The sequence below is a fragment of the Mastomys coucha genome, unplaced genomic scaffold (assembly GCF_008632895.1).
Source record: "Mastomys coucha isolate ucsf_1 unplaced genomic scaffold, UCSF_Mcou_1 pScaffold20, whole genome shotgun sequence".
NCBI classification, from domain to species: Eukaryota; Metazoa; Chordata; class Mammalia; order Rodentia; family Muridae; genus Mastomys; species Mastomys coucha.
The window spans coordinates 84,526,468-84,550,734 of NW_022196903.1; the positions used below are offsets into that span (position 1 = coordinate 84,526,468).

At 48.4% G+C, this 24,267-nt stretch overlaps 1 protein-coding gene across 4 annotated transcripts in view; it reads right to left on the reverse strand.

Moving 5' to 3' along the window:
- The window catches only part of LOC116099261 (IQ motif and SEC7 domain-containing protein 1), a 330,953-nt gene that overhangs the window by 127,974 nt on the left and 178,712 nt on the right, over nt 1-24,267 (reverse strand). The window contains exon 1 of one of the 4 annotated variants that reach the window (XM_031382559.1): nt 21,358-21,772. The exons of the other annotated variants lie outside the window; for them this stretch is intronic. Within the exon in view, the coding sequence (XP_031238419.1) occupies nt 21,358-21,380 (23 nt within the window). The 5' untranslated portion in view covers nt 21,381-21,772. Of the gene's footprint in view, nt 1-21,357; nt 21,773-24,267 lie in introns of those variants that run through there. 4 annotated transcript variants of the gene reach the window in all.

Below are 24,267 nucleotides of genomic sequence, written 5' to 3' on the forward strand. Positions count from 1 at the left end.
CCAAAGTTTTGTTTTAAGTTTTTATTACTGTGCCTAAGAGATCTATACAACCTGTAAACCCCTTGCCCAAGGACTGGTAGTTCCTGAGTTCCTGGGGGATATTTATGTAAGATAACAGGCCACAAGTTTTTGCTCCCATAAACAAGTTTGTTTGACCCAACTGACTGGATGTGCTTGATCACATGTAGGTTGAGGTACATAGGCAGAAAGCTAGCTCCTGATTGTATATAGGTAGGAGGTATGTAGGCAGGAAGTATGTTCAGAGTATATGATTCCTCCTGACTTGACCTGGTAGGAAATACATAGCCTTAGAGGTTTGTCTTTATAAATCTTGGAAAATGTGACTTGTGGCCATTTTCTGGGAATCCCAGGATGGATATGGCCAGGGTTCGTCTTCCTGGCCAGTATTTAATGCAAGCTTGCTTCAAAACTGGCTCAAAAATTGTGGTAATGACCTTAATCTCATACAGTGGGATTAACACAAGCCCTCAATTAAATGCCTTCCTTTATTAGAGTTGCCTTCGTCATGTTGTTTCTTCACAGTCATAGAACAGTGACCAAGAAAGAGTTGGTATCAGAGACTGGGGTACTGCTGTGACAGGCCTGACCTTGCTGCTTGTGAGAGGAATGTGGATTTCAATTAGGAAAGCAGTTGAATGCTTTAAATGAGTTTTAATGGGCTATACTAGTAGGCCTGTGAAAGACAGTGGTGCAGAGAGCAATGTGAATTATAACAGCCTAACTCAAGACATTTCAGAGGGGAAGGATATTAATAAGTGGTCAAGAGGCCCTCATCCTAAAAATCTGTCTGAAGCTAAATTGAAGAATTTTTTTTTAAAGATTTATTTATTATACATAAATACACTGTAGCTGTCTTCAGATGCATCAGAAGAAGGTGTCAGATCTCGTTACAGGTGGTTATGAGCCACCATGTGGTTGCTGGGATTTGAACTCTGGACCTTTAGAAGAGCAGACAGTGCTCTTAACCCACTGAGCCATCTTGCCAGCCCCAAGAATTTTTAATTAACGACAATGGCAGAGGAGATTTCAAGACAGCCTAGTATTGACTGTGTTGCATGATTATTGGTGGTCATTCTTATGCATATCTATAATGAAAAGGAGTAAACTGAGCAAGAAAGAAATTACAAAACGTAGTTTGAGGAGAAAAATAGCACCAGAAAAATGTAATATTGGAGCCAAGGCCAGTACTCAAGGAGATAGAAGAAAAGCCTGATGCTAAATTGAATAAAGAGAGTAGTGACTTCAGGGCAAGACCCCACTCAGCTAAGCTTCCAACTTGTGAAAAGGAATTTTAAAAGGACTTAAGCAGTGAAGGAAACCATCAGCAACAGAAGCTGATACAATGTGACTGAAGGAAGGGACCAAATTCCTGGGCAGCTTCTGCCTCATAGTTTTGGCTTTAGAGTCAAGATTAAAAGAAAGGGGTTGTGCAATCTCTCTCCACTGCTAAAGAAAGTTGCTGAGGCCAGGCCTGTATCAAGCCTGTCCCTGTAGAGAAGCCACGAGCTGGCCACTCCATAAAGTTCTGAATGTAAAATCTCAATTGTTGGATTGCATTTGTGATCCCAAGATGATGGAGATTACTAAAGTCATGAGATACCTGCTAAGGAGAGCTGTAGACCTGGTGTGAACCAGCCCAAGAGAGAAGAGTGTTGCAGTGAACAAAAGGAATTGGAGATCTAAAGATTGGCTTGACATCAAACATAGAGATACAGAATTTGGAGTTTGCCTAGCTGGGTTTCATTCTTGCTTTGATCCAGTATTTCCTCACGATACCCCCTTTCCGCCCTTTTGGAGTTGAAATTATATTCTTTGCCATTGTACATAAGAAATACTTGATTTTTTCATTTTAATTTTACAGGGGCTTACAGTTTAAAAAAAAAAGAGACTGTCATGAGCCTCAGAAAAGACTTGGACTTTGGACTTTTAAACAATGTTGAGACTGTGAAAGACTCTGGGGACTACTGATTACAGTTTGCATTATGATATGGCTATAAGTCTATGGGGGCCAGGAATGGAATGTGGTGGTTTGAATAAGAATGGTCCCCATAGGTTCATATATTCGAATGCTTTATCACCAGGGAGTGGCACTATTTGAGCAGGATTAGGAGGCATGGCCTTGTTTGGAGAAAATGTGTCACTGGGAGTGGGCTTTGAGGTTTCAAAACTCCATGCACTCGGGCCCAATCACTATTCTCTCTCTCTCCCTCCCTCCCCCTCTCTCTCTTTCTCTCTCTCCCCTTCTTCTTCTTCTCCTTCTCCCTCTCCTTCTTTCCCCTACCTCTCCCTCTCTCTGTCTACAGATTAGAATGTAGCTCTTAGCTACTTCTCCAGCACCATGCCTGCCTGCTGTCATCCTCCATGCCCCTGAAACTGTGCTTCCTTTTATAAGAGTTACCTTGATCATGGTGTTTCTTTATAGCAATAGAACATTGACAAAGACTTCCGGGGACTGACTTTCCCTCTAAAGCCTTGCTGCTTTCCCACACAGGATACCTTTTCCTACTGCAGTGGGCACTATGCACCTTCCCCAACCAGAGCTTCTCTACTACTCTGATGTGAGACTATGTGTGATCATTGCTTGGACATTCCAAGCAGAATGCTGGGTACCTATATCAGCAATCCAAATTTCAGCCTCAGTCTTCCCACTGTCCTTGCATTAGGGCCTTGCTGGAACCTATTCTCTCTGAAGGCCAATGACAGCTCTCTCTGCTGTGGAGCCAGAGCAGAGCAGCTCTACCTTGTGTTAATGGTTCACTGACCAGGCCAAGAAGAGAAGGGACCATGGGGGGCAATGTCAAGAGTATCCCAGAACTTTCTAGAATGTTCACAATTCATATAGGAGCCAACAGGGCATTGAGGAAGCAGTGGGCAGGGCTAGTAAACAGGATCCATGATGACATGAGTGTCAAGTTGGCCTTCAGAAGCCTTACCTGAATGAGGGACCAGTCCCCATTCCCCAAGCCTGGATGCTCATCCAGAGATACTTCATGTAAAGTAATACCAGGGTGAGGTAACAAGATGCCTCCAGATGGTGCTAGGTCCTCTGGCTACTCTGCCATGGGACAGGGATTTCACCTTCCCTGATGATTTTATCTCTAGCATTGCCCCTCCTGGGACCACAGCAACATGTAACCTGCAGTGGAAAAGTCCATCTCACACAGGGTCCTATCCACTTTATCTAACCCTCCTGTGAGCCTTACAAGGCACAGGAGTCATTTCTCTTTTCGTAGGTAAGAAGAGTCTTGGGAGCAGTACATGTACAGTACCACCATTCTACTCTCCCATCTACTCAGCAGTAACCTCCTATTAGCCTCTGAAAAGCCTACTCCCATATCAAATGTTAAATCCTTGTGCAGCTCTCTCCTAGTAGCCTACCTTGCTTCCACTCCGTGAAGACTCTTTTCTTCTTTGTTCTCTCCTCATCTCTTTTTTTCTAAGGATGTGTTTGGTCCTAGGATCAGAAAGAATTTGACTGGGCCATGCCCTCCCACCAGAACACTCAGTCAGTAAAGTCCCTGTATGTCAAGGGAATTATGGGACAAGGCACAGGGCCAAGGGCATGACCCTTGCTGCCATCTATGTACATAGCTTTCTACCTGATTTCTTTAACAATGTCCTTTCCCTCAGAAGATTCTGTGGAGGCTGGCCTGACCATTCCATAGCCCCTGCATGTCCTGGTGACTGACCCCTGACATGCAACCAGGCCCAAGTCTCAGAGGATCCCAACCTGAAACCCTTTGTCCTCCATCCTGTGGCCAGGCTGCCTGAGGTCTTGGGTGCCAAGGCGGGAATCCCACTCCTGCCTTTCTTTTCTTTTCTTACTGTTGCCTGCTCAGCACACATTCATTTAGGATCCCAGCCTGGACTCTGAATGAGATATGAATTCACCTAAGTCTTTTGGAATTGTGGAAGGGAAATGACAAGCTGCTTCTAAGTGCCACTAAAGGTATCTAAGAGACTTCAGAGTATCATGACTACTATGAGAGTGTTTACAGTACCAAGATGTCAGACCTGCAAGAATAAAACCTTAAGTCCAAAGCCAAGGGCTAGTGTTCGAACCCAAGCCGCTCCACACTAGCTTAAGCAAGGTGGCTAACATGTCTGTGCCTCCACATAGCTTCCAATTTAATATACTAAATGGATTAATATATTTTTTAAAATATTTATTTATTTATTTTATGTATATGAGTACACACTGTAGCTATACAGATAGTTGTTGGGAATTGACTTTTAGGACCTCTGCTCATTCCAGTAGGCCCCACTTGCTCAGTCCCTGCTCACTCTGGCCCAAAGACTTATTTATTATTATAAATAAGCACACTGTAGCTGTCTTCAGATGCACCAGAAGAGAGTGTCAGATCTCATTATGGGTGGTTGTGAGACACTATATGGTTGCTGGGATTTGAACTCAGGACCTTTAGAAGAGCAGTCAATGCTCTTAGCCGCTGAGCCATCTCACCAGCCCCAGGTTAATATATTTTAAGGACTCAAAGCAATGCCAGGAACTCCAAATTTCACAAATGAGAAGACAGGATTCCAAAGGCTGGCACATATAAAATTAAGTCATGCATATATTAGTTATTATAACAATGCCTACAACAAAATACAAATTAACACATTCTACTAGCACATTACTTCTGTTGAATGGAGTTTTGTTTTATCTGTATGTACACATTCTTTATTTGTATATGGTGCAGGGGAGTAAGGGGAGCCCATATCTCTTTTCCTCCCTGTTCAGAGCTCCTCCTACTCCTCTGTAGTTGCTGCTTCCTACCCTGGGGACCCCAGGGTCTTTGAGGATCTCTCAAAGGATCCAGGTCAGCTAGTTGGGTATGGCAGCCCCTTTCCTGCAACTCTGAGGAATGCATCCAGGCCAGTCTGAGGCCCCAATCCCATTCTAAGCACTACTACTCCACGCTCTGTCCCCAAAGTGTTCTTCAGCACCGCAGGAAGGTAGCTACTTCTTTTCTAGAACCTGCTGGATGCTTCCTCCCTGTTAAGAGGCACCAGCCATGGACAAGTTCAAGAGAAGGACAGGCAGCTCTGTGGTTGGGAGTCAGAGAAGCTTGCTTCCTGGAACTGGATGGGGGACTGTGGATGTGTTCTGTGGTCTGGATGCTGATTATACACATATTTGCTTGTGATGGGTCTACTAGCCTCATACTGCTAGAGTACATAACAGTTTACCAAAACTTATGTTATATAGGAAAATCAGCATGGGTACTCCAGCCTCCAATCTGCAGCCAGCCAAGAGCCCAGGCCTTGGGCACCAAGGAGTTAACCCCAGTCTTCTCTCATAAGCAGCCATCTCTGGCCTTAGTCTCCTCTACCAAGAGTAGGAGTGGTCAGTGCTTCTGTCCCTGGCTGCACACCATCCTAGAGCTCTGGCTACTGCTCATCTCTATAGCTGTGTGATTGAGACTGTTATACAGATAGCCATGTGGATGAGAATCCTTAAGGCTGACTTTCTCACTCAGCAAGGTTACCTGATACTCATCGAGGTGTCACATTCCTTTTCACTACTGAGTACTATTCCATGGCACAGATGTGCCTCAGCTGACTTATTATTGGATGCAATAGTTTGGTGACTGAATGCTCTTCAAGGCCCATCTGTGAAAGGATTGGTCCCCAGCTCAGGGTAATTCAGAGGTGACAGAACCTTTGCATCTTCCTGGAGTGCGCCCTTGAAGAGGTCTGTGGGACCCTGGGCTCTTCCTCTTTCTTTCTTTTGCTTCCTCCCCATGAGGCAAATGATTATGTTCTATTGAATACTTCCCATTGTGCCACACTGCCTTGTCACAAAACAGGCTGTAGACAGTTTAACAGTTAAGAGCACTTGTTCTCAAAGAGCAGGACTTGGCTTTGATTTCGAGCACCCATTATCAGGCCGCTTACAATCATCTGTACCTCCAGTTCCAGAGCATCCAATGGCCTCTTCTTTCCTCCAAGGGCACCAGGTGTACACACGGTACGCAGATATACATATAGGTAAAAACACCCATACCCATAAAGTTAAAAAACAATTAAACAAAAATAAAGTAATGGGGTCAAGTGACCTTGGGCTGAGATTCTAAAACCATGAGCCAAAATAGCCTGTTTTTCTTTAGAAGCTAAAGTCTTTAGTTTTATTGTAGCCTGGAAAGCTGACTAACAGCAGGAGCATCTGGGCGATGTCCAGTTGCCTCTGTGGTGAGTGAGCTGTTAGGAGCCTGTGGACACAGGCTGTGAGCACAGAGCTTCCATTCTCTGGAAGGAGACAGCCCAAGGGTGCCTCGACTGGCTGCTACAGGAAAGTGTGTTTATTACTAAAACAAACCACACTGACTCAGAGACGCTGCCCACTCTGCTCTCCCTGTGGCAATGGGGTGAATGACCTCACTCCCCCACAGCCTTCCTGGCTTTGCACTAGCAGTATTCCTTATCTTAATGCATTTCATTTGAGTATCTGAGCTGTGGGCTATCATGTGAAGAAAGAATAGAGCTTGTTCCCGAAAGAGACAGGGAAGCTGTAGAAAGCAATTGGGATGAGGAGGCCAGGAAGGAGGCCCACTGGCCAATGCTGGCCCAGTCTGGGTGAGGGCTGGTGGTGGAATGGCAGGTGTATGTGTGTGTGAGACACACTTTAAGCTCCCTCCTTAGGTGTTGGCTCAAAGCATGGTGCCGTTCTAAGGGGCACACTTGTGGAAACTCCAAGGGAGGGTGATGCCTATTTGAGCTAAATCTTCCTTTCAGAGAAAGCTAAAAGCAAAGAAGATTCAGTCAGGCCTAGAAGAGGGTTGTTTAGAGCCAATTTGCTTCACTTTCCAGAGTGAAGAGAAGCCACTGCCTCCTATAACTCATTTCCCTACTTCTTATTAGATAGTGAGGAACACACTAAACATTGGCTTAGAAAGGGAACACTAGGGCTGAAGAGGAGGCTCAGACAGTAAAGTGCTTGCACACAAGCATGAGGACCTGAGTTCAGACCCCCAACACTCATGTAAAAAGCTGGATATGGTAGCACAGTCCTGGGGAGACAGACACAAGAGGATCCCTTGGCCTCATTGGCCAGCTGAAAGCTTCAGGTTCAATGAGAGACCCTGTCACAAGAACTAAAAGACACCTGTCATCCTTCTCTACATATGCACAAACATATATTGTTCATATATGCACATGAACACACACATACAAACACACATACAAACACACATACAAACACACACACACACACACACAGTAAGTAAGTAATATGCACAAGAGAAGATCAGTCCCCCTTCCCCCAACTCCTTGGACAGTGTGACTGCTTCAGGATGTTTCTGCTGGGTTTGGTCTCAGGAAGCTGCATTGGGGGTGTGAATATTTTGGGATGTCCATCCTATGACACTATGCCCCCACTGACTGTGTGCTTAGGGGCTGAAACATTCCTTCCTGCCCTTTGTGGATATGGAGTAAATGGCAAAGTTCCTAACTCACTGGAGTGGCTGTGGGCTTGGCTCAGCTCTCTTGCCTCCCTGGTCAACAGGACATAGCAACAACTCAATGGGGTGCCTGTGCTCCTTCAGGGCTGTCCTTGGAACTGTGGGCACAGGGTGGAGATGTTTTTATGGCCTTGGGTAACCCAGATAGTCACACGAAAGTTCAGACCTACCTCTTCTAGCCAGCATTGGAGTGTTTGCCTGTCTTTAGAGCTTTTGAAGTTTCTGTTTGGGGCAGACATTATGACAAAAGAGAAGATGGTAGGCACCATTATGCCCCAAATCTCTTCCCTGCCAGGCCCCAGTCCCTCTGTGTAGGCACCAGGTACTGGCATTCTACAGCAGAACTATTTAGCTATGCTAAGATGAGGCACTCAAGAGCCCATGTTCCTGGCCATTCTGTGGCTGTAGGAGAACAGAGAGCCTAGCATAGAGGTCAGTTGTCCCTTTACGTATAACATAGGATACTATCACTCCATCCCTAGGACTTCTGAGGCACAGACACAACAGAGGAATCATTGTCCCAGGGTCTACAACAGGCTGGATGGGTGCCTCATGACCCCATACCCTTGGCTTTTGGCCCAGTGTCACATACTGGGGCTGGATACTTTCCTGATCACCTCACTGGGATTTAGCATAGGTTGGCACCTGCACTGGCCTTGTGAGCTATAGGCCTTTATCCAGGCCTCTCTTTCCTCAGCTGTAAACAGGCTCATCTTCATGCCTTGGACAGGGAGTTTGAGGTGCCAGTGGTCAGACTTAGCCTTCATCCTGCCTGGCCCTGAGCCTCATCCTCAGGCCTCCAGGTAAAACAGCCAAAGGTAGACTTATTGGCTTTCCTGTGCTGGCTCTGGCTCATACACAGTCCTGCCTGCCAGCCAGGGTGGCCCACCCCAGAAACAGGGAGATGATTGTCCCTAGGTTGGCCTCTATATTAGTCCTTGCTGCCAGGCTGCCCTGCCCAGGGTTCAGACAGAGTCTGGAAATTGCAGCTGCAGGCGAGAGCACCTCTAGATGCCCCTGGACCAGGTACGTGGAAAGAGCCAGGGGCCTAGGTAAGACAGGGCATCATCTGGACTCTGGGCCTGGGTCTTTCCTTTACACTGGAAGGAGATTTGTTTAGAACAGTGGTCATCAGCTCTGGGAGGGTACAATTTGAGACAGTGAGTCATTTTATTTGTTTAGCCTGGCACCTACACAGTGCCAAAGCAACCTCTTACACAGAGACATTCTCCAGCATGCCTGGTGGATGCCCAACACCATGGCAACAACAGTCATAGTGTTGGGTTTTCTTATAAGTACACATTCAACACATAGCATATAGAACAGGTACCGTGAGGGGTTAAGAGCCACAACTACCGGGGATGGAGAGATGGCTCAGAGGGGAAAAGGACTTGTTGCTCTTGTAGAAGACTGGTTTAGTTCCTAGCATCCACATCATTACAACCATCTGTCACTCAGGTTCCAGGGTATCCAATGCCCTCTTCTGGCCACTGTGGGCACTGTACACATGTAGTACATTTAGATGCAGTCAAAACACTCAGAAATGACCTTAATACACCATAACAGAAGTCACAGAAAACCTACCAAATTATTTCTGGAGTTTTTCATTTAATATTTTTAAGCTTTGGTTGTTCATAGAAAACTAAAAGTATAGGAAGCAAACGCCAAGGGACCACTGTGAGTGCATGTGGAAATGTGAATGACAATGGCCCAATAGGCTCATATATTTGAGTGACTGGTCCCCAGTTGATGGGACTATTTGGGAAGGATTAGGAGGTGTGGTCTTATTGGAGAAGGTGTATCACTAGGGGCCAAGAGTGGGCTTTGATGTTTCAAAAACCCACACCAATCCCAGTTAGATCTCTCTGCCTCATATTTGTGGATCAAGATGTAAGCTCCATGCTACTGCTCTAGTGCCATGCCTATCTGCCTGGTTTTATGTTTCCTGCCATGATGGTCATGATTCACCCTTTGAAACTGTAAGCTCCCAATAAACTCTTTCTTCTATAAGTTGCTTCACCATGGTGTCTTACTGTAGCAATATAAAAGTAACTAAGACAGTGCACTTCACCATCCCAGCCACACAGTGACCCAGGAAGACAACAGACACTCATCTGTGAAGTGTCCAGTGTAACTCAACAACCCCACTCAATGGGCAAAACCAGAGTGGGTGAGATACCCCTGTAGACATGAGGGTAGCCAAAAAGACACAGCAAGGTCTCCACAGAATACTAGGTCCCTAAGTGAATGGAAGGCAGCCACCTTCAATAAACACACTGGGAGGAAAGTCCCAGGTAGGGGGACCTGCACTGAGCTCTGAAAATGAGTGGTCAGCTGAGAAGAATACTCTATGCTAGGACTACTGGGCTGGCCTTGAACAGGAAAGCCTACCTGGCTAGGTCTACTTGCCAGGAATCCAAATCTTCTCACTGCCCAGGGCCTGGGTCCTCACAGTCTTACAGTAGTGGAGGCCGTGTCATACAGCTCAGGACCCTGCAAGGCCCGTGGCTCAAGGGCCTTGGTCTGGTGCTTAGGACCACCACATCCTACCTTTTCCAGGTGTAGACTACTGATAGGAGGAGCCACAAGACACCGGATGCAGTGCAGGAAAGAAAAGTTTCTGCCCTTCCCTTAGACTCAGCTCACCCAGACCTTTACACCCTGACATGCCAAACCCTCAGGTGCTACCCAGCAGCAGGATAAATACAGAAATGCTAACTCACTGGGCCTCCTTGGCCTAGCCCAAGGTCTTGCTCAGACGCCAGGGCGCTGATGTGGCCCCATTCAGTCATTGAGCCAGAGCTGGAGTTTCTGATTCCCACATTACAGGTGAGGAAACTGAAGCTCAGAGAAGCAGGATCCCACCCACCCGACTCCTGATAAGGAAGGAAGCCATCCCACCATCCACAGTCAGCCAGGCAACCAGCCTTCAATCCCCAAACCATCTGCAGAGATAAGCAGTCTTCCCGGGATTTAGATGCTCAGAAATCAACCCAGCTCACCCCAGCCCAACTCATGCATTTTACATCCGAATTCTTTAACAGCTAATGGATCCTCATGGTTCAAAAGTGAGGAGGAAGGGACAGACAGGTATATCTAGTAGAAGCTGCCCAGTTCCGGGTTAAATGCCCCTTCTTCCAAGTCAACAGTATCCAGGGCAAAAAACAGCCTGGGATTGCAGGGGCCAGAAGCCAGGCTCTCTGAGCCTCATGCCTCAATGGTAGTGTGTTCTCAAGATAAACAGGCACCCTGACTGAAGCCCAAACCAGAAAGGAGGAGAAGACACAGGAGGGGCAAGCTTTACATGCCAAGCTAGTGGGAAGCATGCACTTCTATTTTGGGGTGCAAGATGGTGTGGCAGCAGGCATTGTTCCTCAGTGTCTGCTCTGTTCAAGAGGCAGAGCGTCTCCTAACAGATGGCGGTGGCCTTGGCAGAGGGCCTGGGTGACCTTGGCCTCATGGAGGCTGGTAGCACTGCAGAGGAGAACCTATTCTGAGCTGAGGGGTAGGGGCATCTTTACAGAGTCCAGTGAGATGCAGAGGGCAGTCCCAGACATAGGCAGACCCTTCCTGGAATCTCCTTATATTCTGTCAATGAGATAGATCACCATCCTGAGTCTTGAGGGATAGTACTGTCATCACCGGGCCCCCTTTTCAGGGCCTGTGGATACCAGGGTCCTCACCTCGAGCTCAACCAAGGTGGTGTTACTGGTGTTCTCAGCCCCAACACCACCAGAGTCCCTCTGGCTTTTCCTACCATAATGCATCTCCAGCCTAGGCCTGCCCCACATGCATCCACAGACAAGTGTTGTGAAAGCGAAGGAGATGACATACTGGCAGGTCACAGGCTATCAGAGACCCATAGACTATCCTACCCTCACTCAACGCACATGTACTGAACCAGCTCCATGCCAGGCCCCGCGCTTCCCTTTGCAGGAAGCATCCTATGTTCCCTGGCTCCACTGGTCCAGAGACAACTGAAAACAGAACAGTAACTCCAGGTTCCGTATGCCAGCTGTGAACCTTCGAGGAAGAAATCAGTTGGAACCTAAAGGACTGAGGAGGTTCAACGTTGCTGCAAGATGACTGGTAAGACCCAGCACCACCCTCAAAGCCAGGGCTGGCCTTGGAGGCGGCAGTCCCAGCAGCAGAAAGGAAGTAACCAAAGGTCCCAAAGGAGAGAAGTATGGCTGGAAGCAAGGGAGGGTATGGAAGTGGCTAGGAGATGAGAAGAGCAGGCACACACCTTAGATATGCTCAGAATCGGCCATGATATCAGCTGAGGCTCTCTCTGTTAGCCCCACAGGCACAAGTCTCAGGCTTAGTCCCATATGCTGGCATCCCACTATAGCAGGTGATTCTTGGGAAGAGTCCCCATCCTATAAGGGACTCTTTGGAAGAGTTACCTTCCCAAGGCCTATGGAAGAGGCAAGGACAGGTCTGAGGAACAAGGACAGAAGGGAGGTAAGGTTATGTGCCCAGCAGCTTTGTGCAAGCCTAACCCTGGAATGCTTCAGAGTGTCAACCATGGCAGCATCTGTCCTATCCATGGATTCCTCACTAATGCTCCAGAATTAGTGAAAGTTCTGAGGATGGGGTCCTCATTCTAAAATGATCTAAACCGGAGGGGATCCTATGCCTTTTGAATTCCCAGTTTTCTCTGTAGATGCCCTGTTGTCAGCCTGAGTTCCTCTTGCTCTCTTGCCTGGTCAGGCATGGGAGATGTTAATGCCAGTCACAGTGACCTAGACTGCCTGTGGCTTCAACCTTCAACCTTTTCTTCCTTAAGACACCAGGAACAGTCCTCGGGCCAGGCAGTCAGCAGTGGGCCAAAACACCTCTCCTCTCTTCTGCTTCTCTACAGGGAGGCTCAATCTAGCTGGGAAGAGCTTCTGACTTGAGATGCCAAGGAAGGATTTGAGGTCTGTCTAGAATAAGTGATGAATTTTCTTAAGGAACATACAACCCTTGGCATGGCTTAGATTTGTAGAAATACCAATGGAAAAGATGAATCAAAAAGAAAAGGGTTCTTGTGTATAGGCCCAAGCCAGCAAAGAAGAGGAAGTTAGGGAAGGTTGGAGGCAGCATGGGGTCCCAAGCTTTCCTTGTAGTCTAACTTCCACACACCACACAAGGCCCCAGGGTGGGGCCACAGAGGCAGGCTGCAGACTCAGTCCTGATGTGCCCAAACTGCCCTGACCTGGCTCCCTTCTAACACTGAGAAAAACCACTGACTTCTCTCTAGTTTACTCTCCCTGACTCAGGAATAAACCTCCTCACAAATGTGAACTTCCCGTTTCCAGTCCCGTGGGTCAGGTGGAACTGCCCAGGTATCCAGCTCTGGGATGACCAGGTAGCAGTGACAGCCTGTCCAGTGCTTTCTGGCTCTCAGCCTTGGGGTTGTTTGGGAGAGCCAATTCGCCCCAGGGTAGGCCAGTAGGCTCCAAGTTGTTGAGGACCTTCATGGGACAGTTACCAAAGCCCAGGTGCTTAGTCCAGCCATATAAAAGCCAGGTCTTGGTCACTAGTGGCATCCATTTGAATCTCTTTTCACTTGAATTGGTCATTTGCAACCCAGAGATTCCTGGTTAATATATCTGTCTCCTTAGCTCAAAAGATACTCATATTTCTTAAGGCCTAGTATGTCCAAAGGCATACCACAATGGGGAGAGATGCCAGGGGATGGCAAGGCATTTACAACCATCTCACAAATGTGAAACTCAGAAGAGCAAATGGGTTCAGAAAAGTTAAGACCTCTACTGAAGTCACACTGCCAATGGCAGCAGACTCAAGGTCCTTGAGAGCAGCTCCTTGGAGATATGAGAAGAAGTCTGAGTTATCCCTACATACTGGATCCCATCTAGTCCTGGGAGCTCTGCCAAGGTGGCCTAATCACTCTTTGGCTCTGGAGACAGTCAGGGACTTAAGTCCAAAAAAGAGTAAGGGGTCGGAGCCACTTGAGGACATTTCTCTTACTGACGCTGGATAACAAATGGGGAAATGCTGTTATCCAATAGCCACTAAGAGGCAGGCTTTGAATGTCAGCAAGCACCACAGCAATTAAAAACGCATCACGTCCTCTGTGAGCCACTCCAAACAGATGTCTTTGTGCCGAGGAACAGACCTGCTGGGGTGAGTAAAAGCATTCTTTGGCCAGACATGCTTCAGCCCTAACCTAGCTTCAGACTCTTGTCCCTCTGAGGCCAGGATATGTGAAACATGGACACTTGCATCCCCCACCTAAATGGATCCCAGAACATAGGACAAAGTGGGGACATTGCTGCAGGCATCCAGTGAGCCTTGTTCTACATCCACACCATGCCGACCTGGCTTTGACTACTCCAGCCCAGTTGAGCTCACCAGCTCTGTCTTGCCTCTCCCCTTAGTTTTTGACAAGGCAATTTGCCGAAAGCCAATTCACAGAATAGTCAATTTGTAGAACGCCAAAACCATCAAAAGGCCTTGTTTCTCGTAACCTTTTCGTTTTAGCTGACTGGTTTCCATTTTTGTCTTCAAAATGGCATTTGCGGGAGTGTTCAGTTTGTCTCTGTCCCCACCGCCTGCTGTGGCAGCAGCAGGCAGGGGAGAGCGTGGGGACTGTACCATTACTAACATATGTGGCTCTGGGCAGAGGGAGAGCAGGCATGGCTGACAGCCAGGCAGACTCACAGGCTCAGGGGAGAGGAGGGCCTTCTTGAGAGAAACCCTCAGGTTGGGCTGGGCCCTGATTCTGGGAAGGATCCAGGGTAACAAGTGGGAGAAATGCTGACTGTTATCCAGTAGCCACTAAGAGGCAGGCCCTGCTCAAGTATCTGGCTGATGGTCAGGCCTACTAGCATCAGAGGGGCTTGTAGTGTTGCTTCTAAAAGCTGAGACTGGTCCTAGGACTGCTAGTGGGTTTGAGACTTGGGAAGGAGGGTAAAGGGATCTGAGCTGTCAGGGAAGAAGATGGCAAAAGAGGATAACCATAGAGTACCTTAGAGGACAGAGACCAAGAGGTGGCCAGGTTCTGTCCCACAGTCACCAGGGTCCGAGCCAATAGACCCTTTATTTGAGCCTCAATTTAAAAAAAAAAAGATATATTTTACTTTACTTTCACCCACTTATATTTGTATGTGTCTATCTTAGTAAGAGCTTCTATCACTGTGATAAATACCATGACCAAAAGCAAGTTCTATGTTATAGTTTATTATCAAAGGAAGTCAGGGCAGGACCTGGAGGCAGGAGTTAACGTAGAGGCCATGGAAGAGTGCTGCTAATTGGCTTGCCCCTCAGCCTGTTTTCTTATACAACCCAGGACCAACTGTCCAGAGGTGGCATTTCCCACATGGGCTGAGCCCTCCCACATCACCAATTAAGAAAATGGACCACATGCTAATCTGGTAACTATATTTTCTCAATTGAAGTTTCTTCTTTCCAAATTGCCATCCTAGCTTGTGTCAAGTTGACATAAAAACCAGGCAGCACAGTGTCTGTGTGAGTGAACACCATGTGGGTGTTGGTACCCATAGAGGACAGGAAAGAGCTAGAGTTACAGGTAGTTATGAGCTGACTGATGTGAGTGCAGGGAACCAAGCTAAGTCCTCTGGAAGAGGAGCAGGCACTCTTAACTGCTGAGCCATCTCTCCAGTCCCCAGAGACTCAATTTTTTAAAGGTTGAATTTTTGGGGACTTGTGCACAGCTTGGTATTATATCACACACTTAGACCATTCCCAGCACCAACCTCTCCAAACAACAACAAAACAAAAACCAGATAAATCAAATGTGTGATTCTGAGATAATTTTAGACTCATCTGCAGTTATGAGAAAATAATATTGAGAGTTCCTGCCATCACTGTAGTCATTTTTCCAAACAGTAACACCTCAGAACTCCATAGGGCACCAACTTCTTAGTCTTGTTCATCCCTTGAGTAGAGTGTACATGTGGTAGAACAGTATAGCACTGAGCACAGCCCCCCACACACATACACCAAGAATCCACCTCCAGGAACACCTGGAAACAAGTTCCTCATCCCAGAGACTGGCGGGGGTAGGGGACTCCCTATCCTAGGTCTCCATATAGCACGTGGCTCCCAAACATCACCCTAAAGATGTCCAGACTGTCTAACCAGGCCTCTGTGTTCTCCAGAGCTGTGCACCTCTTGCTATCCTGGAGCAAAGAGAGGAAACAATGAATGTCAGAAGACAGGAGTCACATGGAGTGCATGCACTGAGCAGGGCAAGAAAGGGCAGCCAGAGATACTACAGGATCAGGCTGCCCCTAGGAGAGACTTCTCTGTTGTAGTTGAGGGCCCATTCTGGGCTTTCAGGACCTTCCACAGCCTAGCCTGTTCTAAAACAGCCACAAAGTGGGTTGTCAGGAAGGATGAGGGACATAGAAGAAATGTCAGGCAGGCGTGGGATCAAGAATGGCTGTCCCTCAGTACTCACAAGGGTTGGCTTGCAGAACCTTTGAATACCTAGCCCTGGACTCCCCACCTTCCTGCCTCAACGTCTTGAGTGCTGGGCTCACAAGTGTACACTACCACCACACTCAGTACCCTAGATACTTTAAACCACCTCTGGGTAATACAGCATGTCAAGTGCCAGGCTATGGAAGAGTGTTGACACTGTGCTGTTTGGGGAACAATGGTGTGGGAAGGCCATACATGTAGAGCAACCCAGTAGCAGATGTAACCACACAGGCCCACACGTTCAAGGTAAGCAACATTAGAGAGCCAGGCGTGCAGGGAAAAAAGCCCTGTAGAGCAGAAGAGGCCACAGCATGGGGCCTACACATCCACAAATTCCTGTGAGTTCAGTGAAGTGCTTGGCACAGAGCCAGGCAAATCTGAGTTTTGCTCTTTGGAACTTTCTGGAAATGACATCCCCACCACCATCACACAACACATTCCTATAACTCACCAAATTTTTATTTATGGTTGGTTGAATCCAAGACTATGAAACCAGACTGAACATAATAACTTCATCACTACTAAGACCCCTGCCTCTATGTCCCTCTGTCTACCCCAAACTACAGTGCCCAATTCTGTTCTGAAAGGAAGTGCAGATACAATAAGGCTTGTCCACATCCATACCACACCAAACCCATAGCCTGCTCCACATGGACACTGCAGACAGGGAAAGACCTGGTGTTGATATATCAATCATTTGCCAAGTAGAGGCCACTCGTAGCCAATTCATCCCACAGGCACCTGCTGAGGCAACTTTGTTCTCAGGAAAGCCACTGCCCTTGGGGACATAATGCCCTGGGTGGTGACAGCTGTTGGCAGAGCTCCCAACATATCACAGTCTGATCTTCCCTTGACTTCGAGAGCAGACACATTCCTAGAAAACTCAATGTATAGCCAAGTCACACAAAACACATTTGGACATCTATCGTGTTTGATGCAGGCAGGGGGTTGACGTCTTACTCAAGCTGGCCTCAACTCAGTGACAACTCCACCTGAATTCAATCCCCCAAACCAGGAAGAGGTGTAAGGAGAGAATCAACTCCACAAAGTTTTCCTCTTGACCTCACGTATGTGTCTCCCTGCCACACATACGATAATAAATTTTAAAATGCAGGTATAAACGAATGAATGGATGAATGAATGAATATTAAATCCTGTGTCCAATAGAACTGATCTGGACAAAGATTTATCGAAAATGATGGTAAGGGCGTGACATGCAGGTAATTCTTAGGGGCACCTGACCAGTGTCCTGCCATCTCTTGTCTATCCTTGTATCCTTCCTCTCATTTGAATCCCACCTTCGAAGCACTTGATGCCTACCAGCTCTGGTCCCAAGGACAGAGAGATGAGGACTGGTAACAAGGGTGCAGGGTCTAGAGTTAGACAGACTCTTGGCCATGAACCTGAGCAAGTCACTTCCCTGCAGTATGGGCCAACCACAGACTCAACATGGCAGAGGTATGGGGGCTGAAAAAAAGTAGAAACTTGAAATCCTGTGAGAGCAAATTAAGCTAGTATTGTGAGGTAGGCTGGTACCCCATGAGCAGAGTGCCTCATCCTGAGAAACATGGGCCCACTGTAAACTCAAGGAAGAATGCATGGCTGCTCTCAGCCTATCCTAAAGACCAGATGCTCCTGACTCTAGCAGCTTCCCCAACTGCTCACTCTAGCCAAGGGGCAAGTCAGGTTCCTGATCCTACTTTCCTACATCTTCAGTCCCACCTTCCATGGCTCTGCTCAGTCTACACTGGGCTAGGACAGTGGGGAACCAGCACACAGGATCCCACCTATGCTGTTAGTTCATCTCTCTCTTTTCCTCACACTCAGCCAGTGTTTGCCATTTTGGCAAAACCCTTCAGCATGATAACAGGTTATAGTTTGTCTTTGGAGTGAAGACTCTCCAGATTCACCCCTGCATAAGTGCTGCCTGGAATAAACTGTTTTGAGACTCAGTTGCATGGTCTGTACATGCATGCAAGTAAGAATATTCTTAGGTGGACTTCTGAGTTCAAGGCCAGCATGGTCTACAGAGTGAGTTCCAGGACAGCCAGGGCTATACAGAGAAACCCTGTCTCGAAAAACCAAAAGAAAAAAAAAAAAAAAAGACTGGCCCTAGGGTGAAGGCTATGGTTAAATGAGCTGAGAGCCAAGACATTTGCATATTCAGAGGCTCCTGCTCTCTTTTGTGGTAAATGCCAGTTCCAGTCCTCAGGGTTCAGCCAATTACGGAGACCACTCTCTGTGCTGGTCTCACGTTGTTCACATGTGCCTCTCCAGGAACCTGCCAATGCATGCTCTGTAGTTAACAGCTCTGTGGTTCTGCTTAGGACAACGCTGGGCACTACCCAGGACTTGATTATGTATCCTGAGTTCATGCAATGTACCTGGCATTTTTCTAGGTGTGAGGGGTCCCTGAGGCTTACATGCCATCAGGTGTCTGTCAGGTATAGCTGATATTCTAGCAGTAAGGCACACTGGCCATCCAGCAAGCTGAACATAGTGGCAGGGTAGATGGAAACCCAGCAGGGAAGTCAGAGAATGGCAGGGTGACAGGTCCGCAGCTTTAGCCCTGCTTGGCTACTCAGAGAGAAAAGGAAGGGAAGAGGAGCCAGGAAGTTCCAAGCAGTGAGCAAATGAGCCAGTTAGTGGATAGATGGGTGGACCACAGACATGGCAAGAGGCAGCCAGCACCATGATCTTCAAATCCTTACAACCCCACTACCTAAGCTGGAGCCTGAGGATGTGCTGAGCCAAGAGTCCTCCTCAGCCATCACTTGAGGATGGTGAAAGTACTGCTGTGCTCAGTCAGGATGGGGTACCTTCCTCACAGCGCTAAGCTAACTAAGCTGTCAGTTGCAGCTTGGTCAAGGATTGTAGGCCTTGTGATTTCTCCACTCAGTTACTATATATGTTGCTTTCCTCATTATTTTGTATCCCATCACTAGGGCACCTCCATAGCAGACTGAGGACTCGTCTCTCTCGGTGATATATTTAACTTTCAGAGTGACTCACAGTAGAACACCCAGGGGTCAAAGGAATGAGATGATGGTGAGTGGGGAGGCAGAACAGGGTATACAGTGTGCCTTTTTGGGGGCACCACTAGGCCAAGAGACACCTTGATCAGGTGACACATGGCTGCTCAGGTCTGGGATGGGGCATAACTGGGGAAGGAGAGAATTGCTAAAGGCGGAGCAGCAAATTGCTTCAGGAGCCCAGTGGAGTTCCTTCCTCTCTGTACCTCAGTTTCCTGCTCTGTATAAAGGGATTGATCATACTATATGTGCAGCGGTTGAGGGAGGCAGAACCAAGCCGCAGGATATGAGAAAGCACAAGACTAGCCAAGACTGCTCTGAGCTGACAGCTATCAGTGCCATTCCACATGGCTGGCCTGGGGAACCAGAAGTCTGGAGCAGTAGTAACTAAGAGATCCCTTGGCTGGGCTGGGCCCTGCCCTGGTCAAATGGACTCTAATGGAGAACAAACATAGGCTGCTGAGTGCTATTAGGTAAATCAACGAGGCCTGCTTGACTCCAAACCCTCTGCAAGGGCAAAGGCCATAGCTGTCCTCCAGGCCTCCTCAGCCAATCTAGTTGGGATGGTGGGTACCAACAGAATACAGGAGGAGGTGGGGTTAGGGATAGCTCAGCCTACAGAGCCCCAAGAATTAAGGGAGAGTAGAGAGACCTTCAAGGCAGGGAGGTGGGGGACACGGATCCCCAGATAGGTGCTGCCAACAGGGCTGCCTAAGGCTGTGTTCAGATGTAAGTCTCTGGTCCTCGACAGGTTGAATGAACCTTGGAAGTGCAGTGGACTCTAAGCAGTGCTCCTGGAAAAAATGATTTCCAAGAAAAGCCCAGCATCTAGGCCAGTGCATGCCAATTTTCCAGGGGTGATTTGTCGGGCCTCCGTTTCCCCATTTCAAAATTGGGGCAGGAGTTGTCTTCATTTCTGCCCAGGCAAAAACCTTTCAGAAGGTGTTCCCTAGCTTTGGAAACAGGTCCTGAGCCCAGCTGCTCTCTGTGAGAACTGTCACATTTCATGCTAATGACATCTTCCCTCTACAACAACTTAGTGGCCTCTGCAAGTTGTCAGTTTCTTTGACACTAGAAGCTCCTGTGCCAGCAAAGGAGTGGCAGGAGGAAGGAGGCTGCTGCCAGGGAAGTATCTTCCCCAAAGGTGAGATGAAGTTCCATGCTAAGGCGAGCGTTACTATTTCTGGCCTTGACAAGGAGAGCAAGGACCCTGTGTGGTTCCCTCATAACTACCAAAGAACTCACAAGCTTTTCCACTGAAAATGCAGAACCAGAGCCTCCTACAGGGGGCCTACTGGCCCAGCCTGCTTATGCAGCTACAGGCAATGTTTACTTTCCGTCAGGCTCATTAGCATGGGAACCGCCCATCTCAGGAGGGGAGGAGGAGGCAAGGCCTAAGGAGGGCTCAGAGTGCCCTGGATGGGGCTTGGGGCCTCTTAAGAGTTCAAAGCCTGTTTGAAGAGAGTTCGAATTTCCCAGATGACCTCCTACAAACTGTTGCAAGCCTCCTCTCCCGGTCCTGGTGGCTGATCCCAATTCAAGAACATCAAACCTTGCTTTCAATCCTTGAAAGGTCTAAGATTACCAAGCTGTCCCTATCAGCTTCCAAGCACTGAGCAGGTACCCTAGGGTAGACGGAGACCAGACCCAAATCTCATTCAGTCTCCAGGGCCTTGAGTGCCCACACAGGGCAAAGGTTGCTCTTCCCAGAACCGCACCAGCAGAGCCCCCAGAGAGCCTAGAAGGAAGCTGCCATTTGAATCCCACTGCCCCCTGGGAAGCCTGGCTTCACTGAGCACAGCTTTGCTTCCATAAATACCCAGTCCCGTGATGTCACCACCCTAAGCCCGACTTTCACCACCTCCACTGCTGGCATCAGGCCCAGTAGACGGGTGCTCTGTACCGGCACATTACACCTGTGCTTGATAGCTGGACACTGCTGCCACCTTCACCTGTCTATGGAGGAGGCCATCTCCAGCCAGTGTCTCAGCCTGCTGCTTGCCTTCCACCTGGCTTGGGTGCAGGCCATGGGCTTGCTGAGCATCAAAGCTTTCCCTGAACAGGTAGGTCTGACAGGGGCACTACCAAAAGCCTAAACCACAGCCATGAGTCTGAGACCCTCATTTGTGGATGTGGATTAGGGGGAGGGTGCCTGCTTCAGTAGGGGGACTTTCACAGCTCAAGGAAGACTTGCTGACTAAGATTTCTTTTTCCCTCACATCATCAACAACACTGCCTCTGCCGCAGGGGACAAACATTAGACGCAAGCCTGCTCCCCCTGGAAGCCACCTGCAGAGCAGTCACACCACCCCCACCAAGCCCCTCACTTCAACACGAGTAGTGGTCCTTTCTGCCTCAGGCTTTAGGATAAACTTGTCTTGCATACTCACAAATAGCGTCTTCGGCAAGCCATCCTGTCCAAGTCTGATTTCCTTCTCTCTCCTGCCTGGGCTGAGGAGGCTCAAGGTGGTTCAGAGGAGGAACAGGATGCTCAAGCGAGGTGGAAAGGAAGAAAATGAAAGCCAAGGGCAGTCACTTTCCCAGGACTGGCAGGTTCATCTAGAAATGCTGGGTGTAATGTGGCAGGGGGCTCCAAACAGGTCCTCCTATGCAGAGTTTACACTGTGCCCCGAAGCCTGGGAAGACGTCGAGTCACCATGGTCGCCAGGTTGGGCGGGGGCGTCTGCCTCGCTGCTACCTGGGACTTCCTTGGGATTTTTCCCTCCCGCACATCCGGGGTGGCAGTGCGCTGGGATGAGGAGGGGAGGGCTGGAGGAGGGGGGTGTCTGTGCCGGTTTGCTCTCGCAGCATCCGGAGGAGGGACAGGAGTGCAGGAGCGCCCCCCTCCTTCCAGGAGCAACGTAGTGCGGCCTCGCTGGACCAATCGCCAAAGTGCTCGTTGCCATGGCAACTGCAGCATCAAACAGGGCGGCCCTGCGGGTGCGGCTGCAAAACCAAGAGCCCTGGCGCTGAGACCAAGGAGGTGGCTCCTTCTTGCCCTCACTGGAAACCTGGAAATCCGTTGCTAAAATGCACTCGCAGCCCGAAGAATATAATGATGGCATTGCTTTCCAGGGCAGTTTTTCCGTCCCTAGCATGGAAACATAGGAGCCACTAAACTAAGAACTCAGGAGATCTTGTGCCCTGGAGTTAGGGGCCATGAGACTTCAGCAAGCTGTGTGTCTCCTGGGAATCTCAGATGTGCTACTGTAAAATGGGATCATGACAGCTGTGAAACTGGTCCTGGAGGGCTGACCACATACAGTAACTGCATAAAAGATGACATAGTTTGGACCACTGCTGCCAGTCATAACCTTTAGGGAGAGGGACTGGGGCCAATCTGTTCTAGCTGTAGTGCCTCTCCTCCCTCGCTTTCCCCTCCTCCTCCCAGCGCTCCTAGTATGCCTGCAGAGCTTCTGCCTTTATCAAGGATACATTCTAGGGGCGAAACAAGGAGAAAACATAAAAGTCAGAATGCGGGATTGTGCCTGGCAATCAGATCAGGGTTCAACCAAGCAGAAGAGAGAAGGGGGAGGCAGGAGCCATCTTCTTGAGGTGGGGGCAGGGAAAAGGAAGCCTCTCCATGAGCCTTCACCCAGCAGACTGCAATGGCAGGAGCTTTCTGAGCAAAGAGCTGGTGCTAAGGCCCTGAGGCAGAAAGAAGCTAGATGGATTTGAGTACACTGATACAACCAACAGGACAGATAGGAGATGAAGATGAGAAATGCCCCGCTTCTCCTCTCCCTGCACATCACCTTCTCTTCCCCGTTGTGTATCTCATACTTTCTTGAGCAGGCTCCTGTTTACCAAGTGTCAGTCAGGAATCCCAAACCCAGCTGATCTTGATAAAAATACAGTGCAACTCAATCAAGGAGGAATGCTTTTTAATGCACATATCAAATCCCAAGGAGGCACGGGGGGGGGGGGTCCCTCATTCATTTAGGACCAACAGACACAGGGTGGCCCAGCCAGCACTTTGGCCTGAGTCTTCACTTGCAAAGCTGCCTCCAGGGAAGGTAGTGAGAGTGTGAACCCTCTGGATGGGGGTGGCAGTTGCCTGCCAGGCTATTTTCTTCTTTCCATTCTTTTAGCCTCTCAGACCCACTGAAGTCTGGGGGAAGAGGGAGGCTTCACTCTTGTGTTCTGTTCTTTTATTACAGAGAAAATGGATCTCAGAGGCAGTGAGAAACTCACAGAAAGTTACACAGAAAAGAGGGACAGAGGTCAGATAGGGAGGACCTCATTCTTCTGGCAGAGTGTCTTTGTATGCAGCATAGAAGCTGCTGAGGCAGCTGGGTAGCCAAATGCAGGGGGCTCTAGAAATGGCCAGCCTTCCCATGAGAGCCCCCCAGAAGAATGCTGTCATAGGAATAATTCAGATTTATGTAGGTTTAGCACATGGTAAACTGGCCCAATCTCTCTCCTTGATTGAGTTGCACTGTATTTTTATCAAGATCAGAATACCACCACAGCATCAGATGAGGTCCTTCTCTTTTGGGTCCTATTGTTTTCAAAGCTAAGTGCATATCAGAAATGTGTGTCATTAACCACAGCTACTCATAAAGGCATCCTGGGGGTGGGTGCTTGTGCTCAAGTGGTAGGTACCCTTTCAAATTTCTTAAAGAGGAGCTTCTTTTCCTACTCTCCTATCACAGATAAGTAAACTGAAGCTGTGATTGAGAACTGTCTACCCTGTGTGCACTCTGCTCTAAAGCCCCCATCCTAGGCTGCTTCTTGTCCTCCCTCTGGACTCATGACATCCATTGCATACCTGTACCTTTTCTGGCCCCTCTTCCAGAGAAGGCACACACATCTAGATCCTGCTGTGTTTTAAAGTAGAGTAAGTGATAAAGGCCTCCACACTCAGAAACAGCTGCTAAGGCTTTCAAGCTTTGACAAAGAATTGAGTGCAGCACACAGTTGTTCTCACACCTGATGTTTCACACCTGGCACCACTCAGGTCTGGTCAGATAAAGGAAACTCCAAAAACCATAAAGTTGACATTCCAGCACCAGCTCTAACTTGAGACCCCAGAAGTTCCTGAGTTCAAGGAAGTAACAGAAAGTGCTGGAGGATGCTATCACCAATCGAGAGTCAAACTGCTTGGTCCAACTTTGGAGGTGTGAAGCTCAAGGGCACAAGAGGTTTCAGAGTCACAGAAATGGTGTGGTAGACTGCACCTATCCACTTCAACTGTGACCAGATGCCTGAGGTGGCATGACTGACTGCCCCTGGGTAGGATTGTAAGACAGGACCACCCAACAATCTACATGTTCAGGCTGAGACTGACACAGAGCACT